This window comes from Trichosurus vulpecula, chromosome 5 (genome assembly GCF_011100635.1).
Source record: "Trichosurus vulpecula isolate mTriVul1 chromosome 5, mTriVul1.pri, whole genome shotgun sequence".
Classification (NCBI taxonomy): domain Eukaryota; kingdom Metazoa; phylum Chordata; class Mammalia; order Diprotodontia; family Phalangeridae; genus Trichosurus; species Trichosurus vulpecula.
The window spans coordinates 155,660,289-155,687,963 of NC_050577.1; the positions used below are offsets into that span (position 1 = coordinate 155,660,289).

The following is a 27,675-nucleotide window of genomic DNA, read 5'->3' on the forward strand; positions in this document are numbered from 1 at the left end:
AACTAGCTCTGTGGCAGCTTGGGTAAATCCCTTAATCTCTGTTTGTTTCAACTGTAAAATAGGATAATAGTACCACCTTCTAGGTTTGTTGTGGAGAACAGATGTAATATTCATAATTATCAAGATACATATATTTATACACACATGTACAGGCTATGCATGTAAATAAGTTACAGACATGTGAAATTCGAATTTAATAGATTTAGCTTCTGGCTTTTTGCCATTTTTTTTTGTTTTGAATCCTTGAATCTGAGATCCAGGACATCAACAACCTCTCCCAGGGTTGTGTTATCTGGAAATTAAATAATCCTGCCATCTATGGCACCGCCAAATCACTAATAAAAATGCTAAATAGACCAGAGCCAAGCACAGGTATCTAGTGTATTTCATTTGCAGTCTCATTCTAAGTTGATACCCATACCTTACTGATTATTCTTGGACTCTGAGCAGTCAACCAGGTCTGCATTATTTATCATCTAGTTCAAAACTCTCTCTCTCTTGTCCCCAGGAACATCAAAGAATGCTTTGTTAAAATCTAAGGATACTATGTCGACACAGTTCTTCTGATTCATTCATCTAGTAACATTGGCAAAAGTAAGGGAGATGAGGTCACTGGGGCCTGAACTGTTCTTGGTAGCGCCATGATGCCCCTTTCTAGTTACCTATTCCTTTTCTGTATGTTCGTAACCATTCATAGGATTCTGCCAGGAATCAAATTTCAACTCGCATTTTCGTACTTCATTCTGTTGCTTTAAAAAAAATTAGGACAACATCTGCTCTCTCTAGTACTCTGGTACTTCTTGCTCTTCATGATTTTTCAAGTATTATGGCCAAACACTTGGTAATCACATCTGCCAGGTTATTTGGTAACCTGGGATGTTACTTACCTGGGCCGAATGACTTACAGAGATCTAAGTTCTCTGTTGTTGTTGAGTCATTTCAGTCTTTCCCAATGTTTTATGACCCCATTTGGGATTTTCTTGGCAAGGTTACTGGAGTAATTTGTCATTTCCTTCTCTAGCTCATTTTACAGATGAGGAAACTGAGACAAACAGAGTTAAGTGACTTGCCCAGAGTCACAAAGCTGCCAGATTTGAACTCAGGATGATGAGTCTTTCTGACTCCAGTTCTGGGGCTCTATCCACTGTGCCACCTAGCTGTCCAGGTTCTCTTTTACTATTTTTTATTTACATTGAGACTCAGATCCCCACCAGTCGTTTTTCCTCTACTCTTTTTGGTTCTAGGTCATTTTCATTGGTAGGGATAACGGTAGCAAAAAAAAAATCAAATCAGTTAGCTTTCTCAGTTTGCTCATCTGTAAAATTAGATAATTGTAGTGGATGACTCTGAGGTCCCATTTGCATCTACCTATAATCCTCAGGTTTTGTAGTTCTACTTTCTTCCTAGTATCCATTGTTTTTTTAAATTTTTTTTTATTGTTCAGTCGTTTCAGTTGCATCCAACTCCTCATGACCCCATTTGGGGTTTTCTTGGCAAAGACACTGAAGTGGTTTTCCATTTCCTTCTCCAGCTCATTTTACAGATGAGGAAATTGAGGCAAACAGAGTTAAGTGACTTGCCCAAGATCACATAGCTATTAACTGTCTGATCCCACTTTTGAACTCAGGTCTTCCTGACTCCAGGCCTGTTGCTCTATCCACTGAGCCACCTAGTTGTCCCATCCATTATTAGTATTCCACCCCAAATACTTATTCTAGTTTTAGTCCTATCTCTTTGATTCCCTCTCTTTAGCTAGCTTTTGTTTGTCCTGAACTTTGCTTGACATTTGTAGCTCATTTTAACCTTAAAATTCTTGATACCATTTTTACATGTTTCCATTCTTTAAAGTCCATTGTCATCCATAAGTTCCCTGTGCATCCACATCCATGTCTTTAGAAATCTCCCATATCCCTTTTCACTATTAAGAATTTCATTCCTTGGGAATTTCTGTAGAATTTCCATCTATAGTATGTAATTTTTCCTTCTTTGAACTGTTTGTAACCAGCTATGGCAAAATTTCAGATAGGTATGAGATGATGTCTAGCTTTCCTCTCCTTATCTATTACAGATTCTAAATTTGTAGAGATCATTTTCTCCAAAGAAATTTTTGTCCCACAAACTAGTTGCATCTCATTGGTGAGGAACATGTCTAGAATAATAACACCCTTCATGGCTTCTTCTATCTTTTGAATGCTAAATTTGCCATTAAAACAAACCAAGAAAAGCCTTAGCTGTTTTGCTTTTGGATGAGAGAGCTCCAGCAGATGTCTGGATAAGTGAATTTCCTACTCACTATTCCACCATACCTCTTGGCCATTCTTGTGGTCTGTTTCCCAAACTGTGAATTTACTCCTTCACCTCCACCCCTAGATTGTCTGTAATAGATCCTGATGATAAGATTGATTTTGTTTCTGTCTCCATTCAGACACACTCAAATATTGTAGCTCACCATTCTGGTTCCTAATGTGCAATGATATTTTATACTTTTCTCTCTACTCACACAACCATCACCCTCATGCCCTTACATCAGAACTACTGCAATAGACCCCTGATAGTTCTGTTTGCCTCTAATCTCTCTCTACTCTAATTCATCCTTACACAGAAGTCAAAGTGGTATTTTAAAGAGTAGATCTGACTATGGCACTTCCCAACTCAATAAACTCCAGTGGCTCCCTGTGATTTCTAGGATCAAAAAGAAATTTCACTCTTTGTCAATTAAAGTTCTTCACAACCTAACCCCAGTCTATCTTTGTGACCTCATTCCACATTACTATCCTTTGGTCCTGCCAGATTGGCCTACTTACTATACCTGATACACACAACATTCCATCTCCCATCTCCCATGATGCCTTATCATCAGCTATCGCTGATGCCTGGAATGTTTTTCCTCCTCACTTCTACTTCTTATAGCGCATAATTTATTTTAAGACTGAGCTCATTTCACCTTCTCTATGAGGACTTTCTTGATCTCTCCCCTCTAATAACTCATTCTCCCCCCCAATTACTGTGAATCTATTTTATATTCATTTTATACACCCTTGTAAATATATATACACACATTTTTACATATATGTGTATGTATATAAATGTGTATATATACATACATATGTATGTATATGTGTGTACGCATATATATGCATATATGTATGTGTATGTGTGTATACACACACACACACACACACACATACATTCCTGATACAACGCATGCTTTTTGAGGGAAAAGAATGCTTCACTTTTGTATTTGTATTCCCAGTGCCTGGCAGACACTTGATGCTTAGTAAAGCTTATTGATTGGCTGGTTCTTAACCTATCATCTCTTTTTTTCTTTAAAATAAGGTATGTCTTTCTGGAGTCATATTCCTGACATCAGTGTGATGATGATTTTAAGAGGCTGTCCTGAGTACTTTGTGACTTTTTGTTTCTAAGACAAATTTCTGAAACCTACTGAATACCCCAGATAGGCTCTGGAGAGGACGCACCTGTAGCTTTAAAGACACTGAGATATTTTTTGGCATTGCTTTGATTCCAGGTCTGGTGAGATGATAGGCTACTGTCACTCACAGTACACTGCCAATTCTTCAAATTGGGCTGCAGCTTAGACCCTGGAGTGCTCTCCAGGGGCACGGGGTTGGAGTAGCAAAAGCATCCTATGATACTTCAGGTTTTAGGCCACTCTGCAACAGGTCACATGGACATCTGATGGCTATAGTAAAGTATATGTTATAGTGATGTTCTTTATCATGGTGTTTGACCTCTATTTAAAAGGAAGAGCAGTGTAGGTCACTGGAGAAACTAATGGATTTGTAGTCACATGACTTGCCTCTCTCATTCACTACCTGTAAGATCTAGGAGTAAGCGACTTAACTTCTCTGTACTCCAATTTCCTTATGTGTAAAGTGAGAGGGTTGGATTAGAAGATCTCCCTTTGAGCCTGAAAGTTCCCATGGTCCTATGAAACCCGGTTCATGAAATAAAACTAATATATTCAAAGCATGATTTAGTTTGCAGACATTTGCAGAGGCACTGTCTAGGCAACAGACAAAATTAAAACTGCTAATTCGTAATGTCACTTTCATTCCATAAAAGCAGCATTGATATTAAAATGGTATTCTGCAAAGATGGGACAGCTTTACTGTAACTTTATTAGAATGTGGGAAACTAATGACCACTTAAAAATATTTATCAGAGCAATGCGTCTTAACTGGTAATAATAAATTACAACCACAATATTTCTGGACTTCGTAGAAGTCAGTGCCCTCATAAATACTGGGTCAGCAGGGAGGTTGTGATGCATAAATTGATTAGGACATTCTGACCTCGATCAATATGCCCACAATCTGACTCTAACTAACCTTTTTTAAAATTTTAATTTTTTTTTTTATTTTTAGTTTACAACACTCAGTTCCACAAGTTTTGAGTTCCAATTTTTCTCCCCCTCCCTCTTCTCTCCCCTCCCGCCTCGATGGCATGTAATCCAATATAGGTTCTACACATACCTTTGCATTAAACTTATTTACACAATAGTCAAGTTATAAAGAAGAATTATAACCAATGAAATGTATCGTGAGAAAGAAGAAACAAAACCAAAAAAGAAGAAAAAAGAAAAAAAAGAGAGCAAATAGTTGGCTTCAATTAGCATTCAGACTCCCTAATTCTTTCTCTGGATGACTCTAACTAATCTTATTCCTAGCTAGACCTTGAAGGACTGTTTATGATGTCTGCTACCAGGGAGGACTGGCCATCCCTCCTGGAATCAGACATTCCTAAATAGAAATGCTCTCAAGGATGTTTTGAGAACAGCTCCTTTCCCATCAATCGCTCATTTAATTGGCAAAATGCCTTCTTGGTTAGAGGGGACTACTAAAGGTGGGCAGTCCTGAGCCATCTTTGGGAGTCCCCCTACCCTGTGGTACTGACAAATAGCCTTGAGATCTTCCTGTTGGGACACTGGAGGCTGACCCAGGACTCCCCAGCCACGTGATCCAGATATAGATAATTCCCTTGTTAGTGCTGATCAATTGTGGTAATATTGGATACCTATTGAGACTTATTGATTGTGACATATCTGTTGAAATTTACCGATTGTGACATACCTTTTGAGACTTACTGGTTGTGACATACTTGTTGAGATTTACTGATTGTGGCATAACTGTTGAGATTTACTGATTGTGACATAACTGTTGGGATTTACCTATTGTGACATAACCATTGGGATTTACTGATTGTTACATAAGTATTGGGACTCACTGATTGAGACTTTTATTATTATTGTTATTATTTCATTAATAAATTTTAGTTTTATATATATATGCATATATATGAATACATATGTATATATATGCATATATATATATATATATCTCGAACTTGAGACTCTGTGTCATTTCTGAACCAATCCAAACCGGAACTAAATATTTCCATGAGCATTTATTCATGTCACAAGTAGAAACTAAATCCCCTCCCTGCTCCGTTACAACTATGATCATACTATAAATCAGACAGGGATTATAAATTTCTGGTGAGATTGAAGTTGCAGCTGTCCAGTGAAAACCACCAGATGAAGATCAGTTAGTTTGAGGTTTGGTACTATCACAAAATCTGGCTTGTACTGACAGCCATATTAATCATGTTAATGATCAATAATTGAATATAGCTGAAAAAGAAATGTCTAAAATAGTAGATTAACTCACATGATTTACCTACTCAGCAGACTTCCCTATCCATTGATATAACACTCATCCTTCAAGATAGTATTCTGGCAACATATCTGCCAAGAGTTTTTCTTTGGCCACCAAAGCTGGTAGTTTATTTTTCCTCCTCATTGCTTATAACAAGTTTGTTTGGTCCTACTCCTTTGTCATACACAATAATAATATGATGATAATAACTGACATTTACATAACACTCTGTGATTATTATAACATTTATGTAATAATAACAATAATGGCAGATGGCTTAATTTTTTTTAATCACTCCCTTTCATGTTCTCTCTGTTTCAGCCAGTCAAGGTATTCTCTCTTTATCTTTTGGCTACTTTCTCCTACCTGTAGAAGTGCTTTTGTTTCATGCTGCTCACCATGGCTAGAATGGACCCTTCCTCTTTACTCACCGAAAAAAAACAAAAAACAAAAAAACAAAAAACCCCTTCCCTTTCATCAAGGTCTAAATCAAGTGCCACTACCTGATGTCTTCCATGACTTCCAAAGTGGAAATAATTCCTCTTTTGTCAAATTTCTCACAACACTTTGCCTAGTTTCTTACATTTATTTCACTATCTTTTGTATTATTCATATCTCTTTGCTTGTGTTTCATCATATATTAGGCAAGATTCTTGACAGTAAGTGCAACTACCTTTGTTCCTTTTATGTCAATCAACGTGCTTTGTCCATAGTCAATATTTGTTGAATTGAATAGCTACAAAACATTATGGCTTATATAGTGTATTTTTTCTTTCATAATGATTCCACAAGGAGAGGAATCTAAATATTTGTATCCCCATTTTGCATATAAGAAACATGAGGTTTAGAGAGATTAACTGACTTGCCATACTACTAATAAATGAGAGTCTTACCTTTTGACTCCAAACCTAAGGTTCCTTTGACTTGTTTTGCATTGTTGGCTAAAGTTTTATGCACATATATGAGTTCTATGCACATATATACACACATCTATATATGTATGTATGTGTGTGTATATACACACACATACACACATATATATTTTCCTCAATTAAACTATAAGCATCTTCAAGTCTAAAAGTTGTCTGCCATCTTCTTTTATGTTCGGTAAAACCTAGGATAGTGCTTTCTACGCAGTAGATATTCCATAAATATTTGTAGATTCACTGATTGAACAAGGTAATTAAAAGTGAGGGTTTACTTGTAAACACAAAGAGAGATTGTTTCTTCACTTAAGAAATTGACCTCATCTCAACTCCAAACTTCCATTCACCTCTCTCTTAAATCCTAGGTCATCTCTGTAATGTCTTTGAAACTGGTTCCCTCCTTTCCAAACACTGTTACCACCCACACATATGTCCTGATTACTATGCATACGAATAACTATCAAAGCCTTTTAAAAGATAGCATCTCTTCTCCTCTCCCTGGTGTAATCCATTGTTCTGCTGCAAAGAATGTTCTTCCAAATATGCAGATCAGGTCATGTCACTACAATGCTCAATAATCTTTAGTGGCTCTCTATCACGTACCAAGTAGAGTTAAATGCTTTTGCTATTTGGTCCCTCCCTACCCTTTATCACTTCTTATTACTCAACTGCCCATCAGTTCGACTAGACAACTCTGCGCACTTTGCTTTCCTCCACAAAACCAAGCCAAGAAAAAAATTTACAATGTTTTTCCATTTTCCTCCCTTTGCATAAAAGACTGTGTAGGCCTGGTATGTCCTCCACCTCTGGCTTTGCCTGTTGAACTCCTACCCAAGCTTTAAAGTGTGACTCAGATGGCACCTTTTCCCTGATTCCCTTGAGCTGCAAATGTAGTTATTTCCCCCCACTCTGAACTAAATCCTTAAAAAAGGAAGTTCTATTATTTTTATATAACAGTCATTTATCTGGAGTCAGGAAGACCTGGGTTCAAAATCCAGCCTTATACACTTACTAGCTATGTGACCTTGGACAAGTCATTTAACCTCTGTTGGCTTTAGTTTCCTCATCTATAAGATGGCGATTATAGTTATACCTGCCACCCCAGGCTCATAAGTATCAAATGAGATAATATTCATAAAATGCTTTGCAAACCTTTAAGAACTATATGAATGCCAGCTGCATCATTTATCATTATTATCATCATTATAATTAATGTATACCACTCTACTCCTCTTCCCAGTGTCAAAGAGAAAAAAACTTTAGATAAAACTAACCAGCACAGCCAGCCTGACAACGTATAAAACATGCCACACCCTAAATCCCCAAAATCTGCAATGAAATGCTCTCTCTACTTTGTTGTGTAACTCTCCATTGCTTTTATAATGTAGGAGGCAATATTATGATGTACTGGAAAGAGTTTTGAATTTGACAGCCTGTGACCTAGGCTTGAATCTATTACTTAACTTCTCTTGGCCTCAGATTCCTTATCTAAAAAGATTAATATATTGCATTAGATGACCTTAAAGTTCCTTATGATACTAAAGCTATTATCTTAATATTAGATATTACTATGACTTGGTAACATTCCCCTGCTGGAAATTAAACTTGAGATTGGGATTGATTAGAGGCAGATGGGTGGTTCAGGAGATACACTGCTGAACTTAGATGGAGTGAGAATTGAGTGCAAATTCTGCTTCAGACATTGACTAGTTGTGATCAAGGCGTGTGATCTCAGGCTTGGCTTCATTATCTGTAATCGTACTACTTACTTCACAGGGTTATTGTGGAGAAGAAGTGAGATAACAAATGTAAAATGCTTTGTAACCCTGCAAGTGATATAAAATAATAATTATTATAATACCTTATTACAAATTTGCATATCTCCTCACCTGAACCTGATATGAGGATCTGTACCCAGATAGCATTCAATAAATATTTACTGCCATTGGCTTCCTTTTTTTTTTTTAGAATTATCACTTATCCATTATGTTTGTGACCACACCTGATCAGCACATTTGGTAAAGGAACAGTAAAATTTTCTGCTACAGCCCAAAACAATATGAATCAACAAAAAAACAAACTTCTAGTTTAGCAATCTTTCTTCTCTAGCTCTTTATCTATACCAACAATAAAAGATGAACACAGGCTGCTCTAAGAGAGGCAGATACTTACTTCATCTGCTTGACTATTGTGCTTTTTCCAGATTCGCCAGCACCTGCAAAAAGACAAGACCACTCATGGTTAACAATTTGGAGATATGGATGCCCGTAAGTATTAAAAGCTATCATTATCACTTCCTCAGCAAAAAGAAAAAAAAACTATCATTTTTCTTAATTAAAAACACATTCTATTATTATTATTATTATCATTAAAGAAGATTCACTTCTACAAGTTTGGAAAATTTGGTGGAATTTGCTCTCCTGGATATTAGGGAAGGCTTGCCACTCTTCTGTTCTCTGTTTTTGTTGTTCAGTTGTTTCAGTTATGTCCAACCTCTCTGTGACCCCATTTGTGATTTTTCTTGGCAAAGGTACTAGAGTGGGTTGCCATTTCCTTCTCTAGCTCATTACACAAATTAGGAAACTGAAGCAAACAGCGCTAAAGGTCACACTAAGTATGTCTAAGGCTACATTTGAACTCAGGTCTCCCTGATTCCAGGCCTGACACTCTATCCACTGTACCACCTAGCACCCTCCAGACATATTACAGGTAAAAAAAAGCCAACATTCCCCCTACCCACCCCCCTCAAAAAAATCTCCTTGGCCAGAAGCCCAAGATAGTTACCATGGAAAAAAGTATGTTCCCTTTTCAAGTATCAAATAAACGGTGAAACAAAATTCTTGTTCCAGCTGCCTTAGAATGAGTGCAGCAAAAATTTCAAGTGCAATTCAAATCTACCCTAAGGGAAAAATTAATTCCCTGAGAAAAATAAGAGAAGAGCTTCATCTGCTTTCTTGATTTTACCCCACAGCCCACCCCAAGCTTTGAGTTTAATTTCATTTATTATAAGAAGTGTTCTTGTGGTTGTTGTAGTGAAATTTCTGTTTGCATGTGCAATTAAATACTTCTGGATAGCAAATCCTTGGAGAGAGACTGCAGAGAGATGGGCTCCAAAATATCCATTATAACTCAAGAAAGGAACCCAAGATTCAGTTGTAGACATGCCTTGGTTTGCAGATTCACTTGTAGAACATTCTTGTAGACATGGATAAAAATGGCAGCAAAATGTCAGTAGGAGACCAATTAAGAGAAGCCAAGGAGAAAATGGTTCTTTACTCTCATACAAACTCAAGGTGTGACTGTACCTAGTTCACTATGTGAAGTTCTGTTTGTCTTTTGTTAATATAGAATTGAGAACAAACTGTTTTCAAAAGAACAATTGCAGTTTTTGAACAACAACATGAGCTATTGCTACAAATCACTAATGAAAAAGGAAGTGAATATTAAGGCAACTCATATGTTTTATTACATATCCAATAAATTGGCAAAGATGACATAAAGTATAAATACAATAGGACAGGTAGCAGAAAGTTAAGCATACTAATGCATTATCGGTAGAATTGTGAAATGACCCAACGATTCTGTAAAATAATTTAGAATTATGTTCAGAAAGTATCTTCAGCATCTATTCCTTGGGACCTAGAGATCCAACTTACTAGACACAAGCTAGGTCAGTGAAAAACTGCTAAGTCCCTTTTACACCAAAATATTGAACTACACTTTTGTAATAGCAAAGAATTACAAAGTAGAAATCCTTTAAATGGGGAATAGCTGACCAAATGGCAGTACATAGATGTAATGCAATATTATTATACTATATAAGAAATGATGAATATAGAGAAGCATGGGAAGAGTATATGAAATGTTGCAAAGTGATATTAGCAGAACCAGGAAAACAACCTGCCTGATGACAACAACGCAGAGTTTGAAAACTACAAAACAATTTTTAAAAAAATCAAATGCTATAAAACTATAATGGTGGTTTGGCCCCAAAAATAGATATAAGAAGCTACTTCCCTGCCTTCTTTACAGAGATGGGAGACTGTGAGTATAGAAGACTGCCATTAATTTCAGATAATTTTAATGTATTGGTTAATTTTACTAAATATGTTTCCCTCTTATTTTTGTCAGAAGACATAGCTTTCTGAAAAGATATTAATATGATTTTTCTTAAAAGAAAACAAAATTCTCACATCCAGATATTCTTATCAGCCCTTTTTTGTGGTAAGAAAGAACTGGAAACAAAGTACCCAGCTAAGTGAGTGGCTAAATAAATCCAAGTACATGAATATAGTGAAAATTACTGTTCCACAGGAAACCCCCCAGAAATAGTTAGAATGCAAAGAAGTATGGAAAGATTTATAAAAACTGCTGTAGAGTGAAGGAAGCAGAATCGTGAAAATGACATACTTAAAAAGTACATCAACATAAACGCAAAAACAAGAAAATAAATAATGTTATATAGTTATGATGAAGCTTGGAACTGAAGAAGAATTGAGAAAAATATTATCCCTGTAATGTTTAAAGGTTGCATGGAATGGAATATCAGAGTCTTAAAAGAACCAGAATTGTGGGCAACCCAAAAAAACAACAGATTGACACTATGCGAATTCTTTATTTTGTTTAAAAGTCTTCTCAAGTGATAACCTTTTATGTGAAGCTTTTCCAAATCTTCTCAGCAGGCTGTTCAGTCATTTTAGACGTGTCCAACCCTTCATGATGCTGTTAGGGGGTTTCTTGTCTAAGATACTAAAGTGGTTTTCCATTTCCCTTTCCAACTCATTTTATAGATGAGGAAACTGAAGCAAACAGGGTTAAGTGACTTGCCCAGGGTCGCACAGCTATTAGATGTCTGAGGCTGGATTTGAACGCGGGAAGATGAGTCTTCCTGACTTCAGGCCTGGCACTCTAGCTGCTGTGACCCCTAGCTGCCCATGAACTGTTGCCTCCACCCCTTCCCGTAAATTTAGCATGTATTTATTGTGTGTGTGTGTGTGTGTATACGTTAAAAACATACATATGTGTGTGTACCGTATTTCACCACGTAATTGTCACAGATTTTATGCCAGATTTGTTTTTGTAAAAAAAAAAAGTGGGGTGCAACCATTATATCAAGCTTTTTAAAAAGTGCCAGTATTACTTGAAAATCATGTACTACTAAACTGTATTCCGTGCAAGATTAGGATGCACAGAATACTCGGGAACATATGTTAAAATTGGGCAGATGCAAGTCTTACCATATCACATGACTTACTCATGGCAGCTTTTCCTGCCCTTCCACTGCCCTTGTGCCTATGGCTCTTCCTTGGGTTGAGTGACAACTTAATGTACTGCAGTGATCTAAACACACCATAGAAGTCAGCTTTCAGAAGTATGTTGACAATGCATGTGTGCTGAAAATTCACTGCTCACAGCTTGCAATGCATGGGAGATAGATGCTTATCCATATGTCCCTGGTGAATACATTGCTGCTCTGTTTACCTTTTAAGCAGTATGATGAACAGAATTATACCATGCAATGATTACACAATGAAAGATTATAAAACAATTTTTGGACTTAAAAAACAAGGTGTGACAATTGTGTGGTTGGCGATGATTATGCAGTGAAATACATTATATGTGTATATGTGTATGCATATGTATATATGTATACATTTGGCACACAGTAGTCGATTAATAAAAGTTTCATGATTCTCACTCAGTTTCCTCCTGTTAAAAATGGAAGAGTTAAAGTAGATTGACTCCAAAGTTGGTTACAATTCTAAATATATAATCCTGTGGTTTAAAGGAAGATGTTATAAAGCCTTTCACAGTGTGAGAAGATTTGCTTGGGTTGTGATTCCTTTGCAGATAATTTCACTGTCAGTGAGATCACAGACATTGAAGTATTAAGTTAAAAGATAATTCAACAAGGATGTAATGAACACTTAGTTTTTGCAAGGAGCTGTGCCAGGCCCCAGGGGGAACAAAAAACAAAGTAGGGCATGGAAGAGGTAATGTAACTACATTATAAGGTTACTCTGTGTTTTATTCTGAGGTGCTGTGATGAAGAGAAACTAATTGAGTTGTCCATGGTCTTTTCGGACATTTCAGACTAGATGTCCCGCAGGCATTTCAAAAGCAACACATCCAAAATTGATCTGCTTCATTATCTCCTACCCAACCCCCTTCTTTCAGAATTCCCTGTTTTTATCAAAGGGTATCACTACTTCCAGTCTCCCAGGGTATTAACCTTGAGGTTGTTCCCTACTCACTCTCCAGTTTAATCAGTTGCCAAATCTTCCATTTCATCATTTACAACATTTTCTATTATTGGACAACCCTGCACTTACACAGGTACCACTTCATTTCAGGTCCTCAGCACATTTCCCCAAGATTGTTGCACTAGCTTTCTAATTGATGCCTCTTCCTCAAGCCTTTACCCCATGGTCCATGCTACACATTACTGCCGAAGTGATTTTCCTTAACTACAGCTCTCACCAGGTGACTCCCCTGCTCAGTAGACTCAAGTGGCTGCCTACGGCCTCTAAAATAAAATATAACTCCACTGTTTAACTTAAACACAACATGGCTCCTGCCTAGTTTTTCCAGCCTCGGTGGATATTATCCTGCCTTCCACACTGGGCAAGTATTCTTCCTTCCATTCTATGCAATCAAACCAAATTGGCCTGCTCTCTGTTCCTCATACACTCCCCACATCCCTGTAGTGTTTTTCTTCCTTACCTCTGCCTCAGAATCCCTCTGTATCTTTAAGACACAGTTCAATCAACATCTTCTACAGGATCTTCTTATTGCTGCTGCCCTCTCCCCCAAGCTACCTTGTATTTAATTACTCTATATGTTTTATTTATTGACTTCATGTTTATACTTTTAACATTTAAATATACATATTTAGTATGTCTTCCATGAGAATGCCATGCAATAAGCATTTGTTAAGTACCTACTACGAGCCAGGCACAGAATATAAACTCTTTGTATGTATAGATCTGTTTCATTCTTGTATCTCTAGTGCCAAGTGCAGTGCCTGGCGTGTGATAAATATCTAATAAGCACTTGTTGATGGATTAATTAACTGATGGCTACCCAGCTTGCAAGTGCCAGGAGCTGGATTCAAACCTAGGTCTCTTTTGATTTCAGATTCAGTACTCTCTATTATACTTACCTTATATGCCAGAAATATTGTCTAGGGTGGAACTGATAGGATTCTGTGGACGATTGGAAGTGGGATGAAAGAGGAATGTAGATTAATGGCTGAAGATGATTGTGTAAATGGCTGAAGAAAGGACCATATGGAAATGAGGACTAAGAATGTAGTAGAATTGTGGAGAATAATGATTCGTTCAATTTCAGACATGTTGAGCTTAAAGGGCTAATGGAACAACTAGGTGGAGATTCCTAACAAGCAATGAATGAATAGTATACTATGAACAAGACTAGACGTAGATGGAGCAAAGATGTAGAAATCATCTTCATAGAGGCAATGGTGAAGACATGGGAGTTGATGAGATCACTGAAGGAAGAATGGTAGAGAGAAAAGAATTAGGGATACCTAGAGTTAGAGCCTTGAGGAAGGCTTATTTTAGAAATAATGAGTCAGAGGAGAACTGGGGACTATGAAAAAAGGCAAGGTAATTCTTGAAGACTTTAGTCCCATGGCTACTCAGATCATCCAGCATGAGTTCTGTTATGTTCCATAGACTTGGAGTATTCCAGAAGTGAATTCTGGATTATTTCTCACATCTAAGCTGTAGTTTTGTCCATAAATGTTGTCACTTGAAGCACTTTAGAGAGTTAGAGGGATTGCTCTAACACAGAGGCCATTACTCTTCTGGCCAGGTCTTCACAATCAAGACTTTCCTAGGAGACTGAATCTTTGCAGTTTGACATCTATAGTGAGAACTCTCAGACAGCTAGGTAGTGCCATAGTGCATAGAGTGCCAGGCCTGGAATCAGGAAGACTCATCTCCTTGAGTCAAATCTGGCCTCAGACACTAACCAGCTGTGTGACCCTGGGCAAGTCACTTAGCCCTGTTTGCTTCAGTTACTCATCTGTAAAATGAGCCGGAGAAGGAAAATTCAAACCACTCCAGGATCTGTTGCTACAAAAACCCTTAATGGGATTATGAAGTCAGACAGGACTGAAACAACTCAACAACTCCGAAGTAAGAACTAATTTGGCCAATTTCTTCTTCTATAAAATAGGGGGAGTGGACTAATTGGCCTTTAAAGATCTTTCCCAACTCTAAATCTGGGGTCCTAATATACTAATTGTATAAGATAATCTCTGATAAATTCTTAGATTAGTTTCTAATGGGCCATTTAGGAATATATCAAGTAAGAGGACCCATAAAATCTCTTTTGTTGAAAGTCTATAAGCATTTACTTATTTATTTTTGGCTGGGGGAAGTGAGTTGGATTTTCAATTTGTGATATCATCTGAATAGGGAACCTCTGGAGTATTATAAATTAGCAATTTATATGTAACTTGAAGTCTTAGAGAACTGGCTGAAATATTGAGAGGTTAATTGACTTGTCAAAGGTCACACAGTTTGTGTGATACAGAAATTTCAATTAACCTCTTCCTTACTCTAAGGTTGGTGCTCTATCCATTGTGTGATTCTTTTTCTCAGAGGAAAGAATATGAGAGCCTCTACAAAATGCCAATTTATTATGTTGATTATTTGAAGAAGAATCAAGTAAATATAAATGTTGCTAGAAAAAAATCCAGAATTTCAGGCATATGATGGCCCCCTGCAAAATTAGATATGACCATTCATTTTTGGTAAATTCTATTTAAAGCAATGATTTTGACTAGGAAGATTTATATGTTCAACTAAATTCAGGTGCATTGAGAAATCCTCACTTTAACTCAGGATCTTAACTTGCCACTATTATAAAACTAATTAAAAATAACAACTGTCTTGATTTAGGCAAATCTAAGCTTTTTTAAAGTGTTTGATTTTTTTTTTCAAAATGATTTATAGGAATTTTCTAAGTCTTACTTTTTTTTTTAGTCCATCAAGGTTTTGGTAAAATGTTCAGTTCCCAAAAGACACATTTTTTAGAATCACAGAATTTTTGAGCTGCATTCCCCATAGATCAACCTGCTTATTTCTCCAATGAGGAAAATGTGCTTCAGAGGCTTTTAGGGACTTGCCTAAGGCCAGCTAACTATACTACTAGCAAAAACAGGACTAGAACACATTTTTCTTACTCTCAATCCGTTAGTTATTCTACGTGGTGTTGAAGAATGCTTTGTCCCATTTGTTTAATGATTTTCTAAAATTTAAAGAAATATTGCTTTAAAGTCCTGACCATTTTGTAGGATTATACTCAGCTTTGTACAAAAAGTATTTTTTTTCATTGAAAGCGAAACCATTATGCCTTTGGGATAGTATATTAAACTATCTCCTTTCATTTATATAGAAGGTATCATCTCCTGTGTGATTTTGACTGTTTTCTTGATACCCAGCTACCTCTTTCTGGTTACAGGTAGCATTTTTTTTCCTTCAGTGTGGGAACTCTGGATTGGAGCTATGCAATTGTTAGAACTTTTGCTTTTGGAGTTTCTTTTAGTGGATGATTTCTGGATTCATTGTACCTTTACTTCACTTTCTTATTCTCAAAGGTCTGGGATATTACCATTTAATTTCTTGTGATGAAGTCATTTTGACTCTTAGAAATACTCAATTTAACTACAAGGGACATATGAAGGAATTCGCTATCTGCATCCGGAGAAAGAACTGACAAAGAGAAATATGTATGAATTGATTGTGTGTATGTGTAGATTTACACACACACACACACACACACACACACACACACACACACACACACACACACACCCTTACACACACACATACATAAACGTAGTTTTGTCTAATGGTAGCCATCTCTAGGGTTGGGGGGAAGAAAAAAAGGAAAAAAAGAAAGAAAGAAAGTTACAAGATAACATATTTTAAAAGGAATAGCAAGTTGCATATTAAATAGATTTGCAGTTTCATGTATGATGATCTTTTTTCTATTCTACTTTGTTTTCTTTCTTCTTCAGAAATGTATTTTATTTCTTAAGCTCAGAATAAGATAAATAAAATTAAAAAAATAAAAGAAGTATGAAAAATAGAAATACTATGTCTAGTATTTTTTACAATCATAGTTGTCACAGAGTCCAATCATTTTTAAGTGAACTCTTCTTTACTAATTTTCTTGGTCACTTGCTTTTGCTACTATATGTCTTATATTTCATTCTTCTCTGATATTTATTGTTGTCCTTGTGGATTGTTGATTTTTGTATAGCCTATTTGAGCTTTCAGAGTTCATTTCTTACATAAGGTTTGAGCTTCTTATTTGGCTTCCATTTATTTCTTCCAGAGTTTTCATTTCTTTTTCTTTTTAATTTATTGCTCCATTTTTCCCAGGTATTTATGTAGTCATTGTGGGTAAACCAGTTTTTCTTTTAGTATCTACTTGTTTTTCAGTTATCTCTATATTTGCAATAATTTTTTTATACTGGTCAGTTTTTTTTTCTTTGATTAACTCATCTCTCCAGCTTCAGTTCCTGAATTAGGGCTCCATTAGGCCCAAGCTTTACTTTCTTCTTTTTTGAGTGAAATGGCCAATGCTCTGTGGTCTCACTTTGGGTTTCATGGGTTGCTGTACTGTCCTCTTCCTCCTGGGAGTAGACCTTCTTGGATCTTTGAGTTTCAGAGCACTGGATCTTCAGAGACCTCTCTTGTATTTCAGGACAGAAAATTAGCTCAAGCCTCTACGCCTAGGCTGACCTGGTCTGAGATCTGTCACTGAGCTGTCCAGCACTTGCTGAATAGTAAATATGGTCACTACCTGCTAACACTCCAGTGGGCTGGCAAGTTGCTTACTATGGGGCATTCTTATCATCTTGGGGCATTATGAATATCCTGGGGGTTTCTCAGAGGAGCCCTTTATTCTTTCTGTCTGAGCACAAAGAGCCTTGAAAGCTACATGTGACCCTTCTCTAGTCACTCTGGTATTTGCTTTGCTTAAGGCACTCCTTTCTCATTGTCCATGAATTTGTAGCTGACTTTTTGTGTAGTTCTGTGGTAAAAGAAGTCATTGTAAGTCATCACTGGATTTCTTAATCATTATTTGGTCTGGTTTGTACCTCAGTATTTTGCTTCAGTAGGTATGGGCCAGCTCCCTACTATTTAGATAGTTGTCTTGTCAGGAAATCCCTCAACATTATTTTATTGAATGTCTTGTGATATGTTTTTAAATTCAAGTGGTCATATCTAGGTATGATTAATTTCAACATTTTTTATAGGAAATCTGGATTTTATCAGGCTTGTCTAAATGTACCTACTTTCTAGATTTCTCAGAAAAAATACAGGTCTGGGAGTGTCTGTAGTCTCCGATGCTCATAGACTGGTGGATCACTTGAGTTTGGGAATTCTGAGCTGTACTCAAGCCAAATCAGTAAGTACTTATTGTTTACTATATCCCAGGCATACTGCTATGTGCTAGGAATACAAATACAAGCAGAACACGATCTCCTGCCATCATGTAGTTTACATAATAACGTAGAACGATAACACAGAAAAAGAAGCTCAAAGGTAGGCAGAGGTTATGAAGAAAGCTCAGAGATTCAGGAATGGAGCCTGGAGAGGAATGAGGACATGGTTGGCCTGGGCATTTTCCTTTAAATGGAAGTCCTGAGGGGAACGGAATAATTAGAGCAAGGAGGCAGAATCGTGGAGTTTAAGTCCTGGGCCAGGCATGAAGCAAACTTCCAGAGTGAGGAGGCTGTTAGCACATGGGAAAGACAGTGAATATTATGGGAATAACTCAACAGAAGAGGAGGCCGTAATGACAGTGTACCTCCAGTCTAAGGAGGTGCAGTAGGGCTAAAGGTGATTGAGAGTCCACACTAACTTAAGCTCCAATATGATGAGCCTCTGGGAGCCTAGGACCACCCGGATACCTAATAAGGGGGCAAATCTGCCCCCATATTGGGAAAACAGAACAACTCAAAGCTTCTGTGTTGATCTGCGTTGGGATAGGACCCACTCAGACGTGGATCTGGGTGTGAGAGCAGACTATGCCTTCACTAGCTCTGCCATCTTTGACAACTGTCTTGATTTGCAGAAGATAGGCTTTTAGGCAATTCTCACCCCGAGCTTCAGTTTCTTCAAGGTGATCCTTTTTCCCATAAAATGTAGGAGAAAATTTATTCAAAAAGGAATCAGAAATTTAATTTTAGATGCTTTAGATAATTAAGGTTGGTATACCAACAGCATCATTAGAAAACATTTTTCCTCCTTTCTGAACGTGATCTCCAGGTGATTAATTAAACTAAAATCTTTCATGCTATAGTCACACTAAAGAGTAGAAGAGCCATAAATGCATCACTTGCTTTTAATGTAGTAAATGGGAGGTAACTTGCCATCTCCTGGGATTCCCAAAGGGAAAGACAATGACATGTGACTCATTACCTTTGCATTCTTTTTCATTAGAAGAGCACACACACCTTTGATATATTTGTCATATACTTTAGGCAAAGTAAGCACAAAGTTTGACAAGGAGTATTTTTAAAGTATATAAGAGACAAAAGAATAATGAGCTCTCAAATAAGACAAACATTCAAGTATAAGTTATGTTTAAGGCCATTGCCTCGGTCTCCCAAAAGTTAAATTGTCAGTCATTGGACTAAGAGGTGCTTTAACGCCTTCCCTAAGGCAGCTAAGTTGTGCAGTGGATGGAGCACTGGGCTTGGAATCAGCTAGACTCATCTTTGCAAGTTCAAATCCAGCATCAGACACTCCTTGCTGTGCAATCCTGGGCAAGTCATTTAACACTGTTTGCCTCAATTCTTCATCTATAAAATGACCTGGAGATGGAAACAGCAATTTTATTTTCTTTACTTAAATGACAGATTATCCTCTTTCTCAAGAACTGCAATATTTATGATACCATATGATTTCATTTAAAAAAAAAACTTAGTAGTGTATAGAATGGGTTGTTCTGGGTCAGAATATCAGTTGGTCAAAAGAGATAGCAAGAAAAAGCACAGGTCGAGAACCCGCATAGTTCAAATCTGGCCTCAGACATTTACTAGCTATGTGACCCTGGACAAGTCACTTAAACCTGTTTGCCTCAATTTCTCACCTGTAAAAAGAACTAGAGAAAGAAATGGCAACCCACTCCAGTATCTTCGCCAAGAAAACCCCAAATGGACTGAAATGCCTCAAGAACAACAAAATATCCCTAGATAGGGTAACAAGATATAAAACTCCTCAAAACGCTGCACCATGTTTAATTTTTAAAAGTAAAGTTTTATAATGGGCCAGTGACAATTTCTCCATCTAATTATTTCACTGTCAAAAGCAACCTACAAGAAGTTGCCGGTTTTCAAGTATGAAACGCTCCTCAAAACATGGAATACTGCTTTGCTCATTTCCAAAGAGCAATTAACTATCCTTTTGAATGGCAATGGTATGATTATTGTGAGACCTGAAAAAGGCAAATCAGTGAAATCTGTACCATATTCTGCTTTTTTTTGTCCTTTGAATAACTTATTATGGCATTTTCTGATGCAGTCATTTTGAATGGGAAAGATTTCACTGATTCTAAAGATGTGTTCTTTTTTGTGCATGTGAATTTACGTAAGGAGGACATGGACCTTCCTATAACAACTCTAATCGTAACTGAGTCCATCTCCTTTGGCCACTACGCTTCCAGTACGAGGTTTATTGGAGTTTCAGAGCAATTTGAATGTCTACGTATTATTTACTAGGAGGCAGGAAGAGGAACAGTGTGAGTCAAAACATGATTAAAAAGGGATAAGCATGCTGGGTACAGGAAGCTATATACTAATAGCTGACATATAATGCTTTTAGGGTATAAAAAGCATTGTAATGCATTATCTCCACTGCACTTTACAGCAATGCTATCAAACAGGTACAATGTGTGTATATCATCTCCATTTTTAAAGAGAAGAAAAACTAAAGCTCAAGTGTTAAGTGATTTGCCCATAATAATCTCTGAGTGTTGGGGCATGGTGGTAGTGGCGGCATGATTTTCATCTGTTTCTTCCTGAAGTGAGGTGCAGTGCTTCCCCTTCTATGAGAGTAGTCCAGTTCAGTTAGAATATGGCACAACTGAAGAAAAATATGGTGTTCTCTGCCTATAGGTATGTGTCTGTGTGTGTACACACATACGCGTATTTGTATATCATTTATCTATCAATAGGGACAGATACAAAAGGTAAAGATTGAGGAATGAGTTAGATCTATGCCTTGAAACAGTTAAATTGGGGGCAGTATATTCTATGGATTGGAAAAATGTAAAGATCCTAGTTGGTGCTGTCTGGTAGCTTAGCTAGAGGTGAGGTGGTAGGCTGAGTCATATGAAAACCATAAGGCAAGGCAAAATTCTGAAGTGCCTTACGAAGCATGGAAGTAGTATGGCCTAAGTATTAAACCTGTTTTTTGGTATTACAATTCTTTGAAACTAAATCTTCCTGAAGGGTACAAATACTTCTCATTTACACATAACACAATTTAGTAATCTTGCTAGATAATGATATGGAATTTATTGCATATGAAACTCCCTTTAAGGGAAAAAAAATTAAAAGGCATCCAGAGAGAACTTGCTTAAAAATCAATTATTTTAATTTTCTATTTGAATAAGCAGTATATTCAATTCTGTCACCAAAGGCAAACCCTGAAGAAAAACAAAATCATGTTTCTAAAAGATAGATTAGTTCGTAATCTAGGATTCCATTTTGAATTTATTTTAGAGTGAAAATGACTGCCTTTCTTCAATAACCATAGGGCTTGGTTCACAGGGACAATTCCATTCTTGTAACATTGGATCATGTTACTATGCCAAATATAGCTGCTAAGCAGCATGTTCACATGTGCATAAGGATGTCCTGAGATGCCCCGTGCCCTGCGAAATTGTGAATGCATTACTAAAAAGATTTTCTGGGTCAGAGAACATGGAACATTTCAGCACTGCATCCATTTATCATATTCATTTATGTGATTTTCCCCAACTATTATATATCATGAATTTTTTGAAAGATCTCAAAAGACCTCTCCCAGATTATTACATATTTGCACAACAATAAGGTAGGAATTTTCATTCCAGTTTCCATGTGGAGAAACAGAAATTTTCTTCTAAAGCCATGAGACATCTTCTTTGTGTCTCTGTTTCTATCTCTTTCTGTATCATATCTGTCTCTCCCAGTATCTCTTTCTTTTTCTGTGTGGCTCTGTCTTTGAACCTCTGTCACTAATTCTGTCAGTCTGTCTCCATATATATATGTATATGCATGCACACAAATATGTATATATGCATGTGATTACAAATAGGTATGCGTACATTTATGTTGTATATGAATATACATATACATGTGTATATACCCATGTATGGGTGTGGGCAGCTAGGTAGTACATGGATAGTGTACCAGACCCAGAATCAGGAAGACTCATCTTCCTGAGTTCACATCTGGCCTCAGACTCTAGTCACTTTGCCTGTTTGCCTCAGTATCCTCGTCTGTAAAAATCAGCTGGAGAAGGAAATGACAAATCACTCGAGTACCTTTGGCAAGAAAACCCCAAAAGACATTGCAGAGAGTCAGATACAATTGGAACTACTGAACAACAGCAACAACAAACAAATACATATCTATATATCTATCTCTCTATGTAATTCAGCCTTCTGTTCTTATTGGGCCTATCTCCTTATCACTAGAAGGACCAGCCATATTAGTGGGAACTAATTTTTAAGTAAACAATTTACTACAAGTCATTGTAGTTTCTCCTTTTGTGCAAAAGTACTTTCAATACAAACAATTACAAGGAGATATCATACTTTTGCTCTGAAATTTTAAAAAATCATCGGACTACCTCTGTTTACTTTCCCTCAGGGATAAAAACAATCACTGCTTCAATTTATGCAGTTCGGTTCTTGGGGGTATTCTTAAATTCCAATCCTGGGCAGAAAAGAGACAAAACATCCTTCAATATGATGCAGTGGAAAGAGTACTGGATTGGGAATCAGGAGTACTGGTTTCTGTTCCTAAATTGCCATTAATTAGCTCTGTGCCTTTCGTCAGCAGGCTATTTTAACATTTGGAGTTCCAACTTTCCTCAACTGGAAAATAAAGGCATTGCACCAGATTCTCTCAAAGGGCTCTTCCAGATTCAAAATACTGTAAGAAATTTATGAAGATCTCAGATAAACTATTTAAGTTTCAAAAAATAATAAATTAGAATTTATGGAATCCAGTGATTTGTGGTCGTTTATATTTTCTTTTTTTCCCCCAAATTAGAATAATTAAGACTTTCAAGTCATTATACTTAATCATTTATACAGAGACTAGCATCTTCTTTCTTGAACTTCCTCAATTCAGTTTATAGTCTTATAAGGTTCCTTAAGACACTGAAAGTACAAATGATTCATTTAGGGTCACATGGGTAATATGTGTGTTAGGCTATATATGTCATGGCATGTGCCTCGTACTCTTAAAATATCCACAAGTTTTCAGCATCTGAAATGTTCAATAATTTAAAAGTCAATTTACCAATTGGATAATTCATTTAAAAATTTTAAGAATATGAAGTCTCCTTTCAGAATAAACAAATCATAAGTTTTAATATTTTTGACAAACTTGATAATTATAGAGCATCAGTCTGAATAATCCTTGATTTCTCCAGAGACATATTCATCATAAAGGGTTTTCCTTTTCTTTTTCTTTTCTCTTTTTCTGTTTTTTTCTTTTTATAAGGAGGAGGAAAAGGGATTGACTGAATTATTTGAATGATGAACAAATTCCTCAGATTTCCTGTGTAAATAATATATTTTTAGAATTGGCGGTGACCTTAGAGACTATCTGATCTCACTCCCTTTTCAATAGAGACTTTGTTCAGCTGTAAATAGTCAGACCTCTCCTGTGGCAGGGAGAATACCTCATCAGGCAGTTCTACTGTTACCTAGTTCTAGTGTGAGGAAACCTTTCTAAATACATTGATCAGTTAGCAACCTTCCTGTGACTTAAGCTTAATGGTCCTAGTTCTCTTATGGAGCCACACAGAATAAGTCTATTTACTCTTTCACATGGAGGTTCTTTAGATATTTGAAGACATCTATTCTGCCCTCTACAATTCTTCTGTTTTTCTAAGCTAAGTATTCCCATTTCTTTCATTCAAATGATCCTAATTTGATTTGTTTAAACTCCTAGATCTTTTCCACTTCATGAATTTATGTCTGTTGAGATAAATCTAAATTCTCTTCACTGGCTTGTTATCTATCCTCTATAGCTTTATGTCCATCTACAAATTTAATTTGTGTTTTCTGTGGCTTAGTCCATGCCATCCAGTCCTTGCAATAAAAATGTTGAACAGGACAGGGCCACAAAAAGACTGTCCTCTCCTAAACCCCCTAGCACTAGATACTTCTCACTACATTGATAACAAATTTATGATAAATATTCTTTGTTCAATTGGTGTCATGGCTGCTAATCTTTAGCAATAGACTAATATAAAACACCTACACAAAATACGAACAGACATTATAGGCTTTTTAAAATTTACTTAGAATATTCAATTAAATCAATAAATATTTATGCTAAGCAATATAAAGATATAAGAAGGCTGAGTTCATTTCTCCAAGAAGTTTGCAGTCCAGCTGAAGGAAATATATATGCACAAATAACAATAAAATAAGATAGAATACAATATGCCGAGGTCCAGTGAAATTGATATGATAAAATTTGAAAGTTAAATTACTTTCAAAATTTCGTGGAGATGGCACCTAATTTGGATCTTAGCAGAATGCTAGCAGGCATAGGGTTAGCACCTATTGAACTGAAATTGTTGAGTTGGAACTTGGAAGCTAGGTGGCAGAGTGGATAGAATGCCAGGTCTGGAGTGAAGAAGACTCATCTTCCTTAGTTCAAATCCAGTCTTGGACACTTACTAACTTTGTGACTCTAGGCAAGTCACTTAAACCTGTTTGTGTCAGTTTGCCCATCTGTAAAGTGAGCTAGAGAAGGAAATGGCAGTATCCTTGCCAAGAAAACCCCAAATGAGGTCACAAAGTGCTGGGCATGACTGAAATGGCTGAACAGCGACAACAATAAAAATAAAAGCAAAAGTGAGTAATTGTGTGAGTTTGCAAACCGATGTAGGGCAGACAGATGGAACCATTCCTGTTCTTTTAGGTCCCTTCTCTGAGGCTTTAGCCATGCATGACACCATGCCCTATTTGTAAATAAATTCTAAATTTCTTCCCTAAAGGTTGGTGAAAGATGATTTACTTATATGTCCAAGCCAGGCAAATCAATAAGTAATCAGTATTCCTATCTCTCTTTGAAGTATTGACTTCAAAACAAAACAAATCCAGAGGGGGGAAAGCATTTTTCCCTCCAGGTAAAATCAAATAAACCCCACAAAAGCAAAGAGAGATAAACCAGCTTCCAGGGGGAAATGATTTTTATCACATCGCCTCTAAGTCAATAGCTAGAACAAATGACTTTGAGAGCAAAAGTGGCCAAATGGATTCTGCTCCCTTTGCGGTGCTGTTATTGACAAAGCTGGGTAATCGCTCAGTCGGGTAGACTAGCCCTATTTTGATCAGATGAAAATAAAGTGTGGAATTGGTTTTTATTTCAGGCAAGTGAAAATTGATTTGGATATTTTCATCTTCCAGTGTTCATTTGTTAGCATGTTGACATAGACTGTGTCCAAAAGAGCAAAGTGTAGGAAGGGGTTGAGCAATCATCTTGTGAGTTTGATCTAGGCAAAAGGCCAAAACGAGTCATTCTAGGCCCTAGCCACTCAAATTCTCTAGTTAACAGTCACCTTATCATTTGTGTTAATGCCCCAACTATTTCTTTTGTCAATGGAGACAAAGCCTAAATAGAATTTAGAGCGTGCCATAATTATTTTGTTCTTCACATAAGAAGTATTCAACAAATATTTGGAAAGGAAAGAAGGAAGAAGAGATAGAGAAGGAGAGAGGAAAAGATAGAGAAGTAGAATAGTGCAAAAGACAATACTGAGAAAGTATATTACTCCCTTTGATCTTAACAATTTCTCTGTTGTTACATGTTGTCCTTATGTAGCTATCAGATTCTATTTTAATCTTTTAAAGGCACATCGTTAGGTATTCATAATTATGTAATGGAGGCTGATGAGTGGAAATTGATTTTACAGGCTAAAATGAGTACATATTATAAAGTATATGATGACGTTATTATAACTATGTACTTATTGTAAATAAAATGCCATGAATGTGCATATACGTAACATACATAGGGTATTTTAAAGAATTTAACACACCAACAATTAAGTGAACTAGAGTAAGGATCTTTAAGATGTAGAGCTCAAATACACCTTTGAAATCACTTAGTCCAATCTCTCATTTTTCAGGGAAAATTTAAAGTAGTGAAATGACCTTAGCACACAAAATAGTAAATCCAGTATTTAGAGGATGCAAATACAGGGTACAATACAGCTTCCTCTCAATCTCAGCGCAAGGTGATGGATTTTTTATTGTTGTTTTTGAGTCATTTCAGTTCTGTCTGACTCTCGGTGACCCCATTTTGTTGGTTTGTTTGTTTGGGAAAGATATTGGAGTGGTTTGCCATTTCCTTCTCCATCTCATTTTAAGGATAAAGAAACTGAGACGAACAAGGTTAAGTGACTTGCCCAAGGTCACACAGCCAGTATCTGAAGCTAGATTTGAATGACCTGAGGCCCTGCGCTCTATCCACTAAATCACCTGGTGATAGATTAAATAACCTCTAAACAGAGCTGACAACTCTGTTCATCTTTGAACACCTAAAAGCCAACCAAATTTTGATATTTCCAGAGTAAACCCTGAGTAGTGGCAGTATGTAAACAAACAAATGTTTGTGAGAAGCCTTTAAAAAGTGAATCATCCTGGTATATATAAACCCAGAGCTGTGATTCTTGGTCATGGATTACACATTAGTTTGGGAACTTTATTTATCATGCAGATTGCATCTTTTTCATCCACTCATATATAGTTTTATAAACTACTTCCACCAAATAAATTCATCTATACCATTGCTGCAAAACTCCTGATGAGCCCTTCTAAACTTATAGAGGATAGTCATTGGACAATAGACACAACCAATCACTGAGTCCACATTCAAAGGCTGTCTAGCTTGGTAGAAACCTGTCAGAATTTGTGTTCAGATGGCATTCATTAACAAATTGCATTAGGAATATTCATATATGTATAACACTCTATATACATATGCAATATCAATATTTGGAAGCAAATAAATTTGGAATTATAATCAGAATTGGAATTTTGGAATTATAATATCAAATCTAAACATTAAACACAGCCAAAAACTGGTTCGTTCTACAAGACCTTGCTTATTCCATAGGAATGTCATGAGGATCACATGGCTTGATGTACATAAAAGTAATCTGTAAATTGTAAATCATTAAATAAATGCCAAGTAGTATTAGAGGTTCTACTGTTTTTTTTTTATTTCATTGATTGCATGGGCTTAACATGTCAGAAGAGGGTGGGATGACTGATTGCCAACGTGTTTTATTGGTGTTTTCATAATGTCAAGAGAACTTGGAGAAGTCTCTCATCATAGTTTATGATTTTGGGAAGACTTGGGAAGAGTTGCACAAGATGGGCAGGCATAGAGGAACTTTATATCATTGTAAGAGTTGCCTGTATTGATGAGGTCAGAGATCCATTGAACCATATGAATATATTAATATTATTCCCTATGCAATAATCCCTGGAAGGGTAGCTAGGCGGTACAGTAGATGGAGGGCTGGGCCTGGAGTCAGGAAGATTCCTCTTCCTGAGTTCAAATGTGGCCTGAGACACTTACACGCTATGCGATCCTGGGTAAGTCACTGCACCATGTTTGCCTCAGTTTGTTAAAGAAACAAGAGAAGGAAATGGCAAACTGCTTTCAGTACCTTTGCCAATAAAACTCAAAAAGGGGTCAAAAAAAATTAGACACAATTGAAACAACTCAATAACACCAACAATGTTCCCTGGGTTCTTTCTCCCTCAAACTGCCTTATTCC

General features: G+C 36.6%; 1 protein-coding gene across 1 annotated transcript in view; it reads right to left on the reverse strand.

Annotated features, from left to right (window-relative positions):
- Positions 1-27,675, reverse strand: part of GNAT3 (G protein subunit alpha transducin 3) — a 76,770-nt gene that overhangs the window by 37,517 nt on the left and 11,578 nt on the right. The window contains exon 2 of the mRNA XM_036761010.1: positions 8,777-8,819. Coding sequence (XP_036616905.1) covers positions 8,777-8,819 — 43 coding nt within the window. The remainder of the gene's footprint in view (positions 1-8,776; positions 8,820-27,675) is intronic.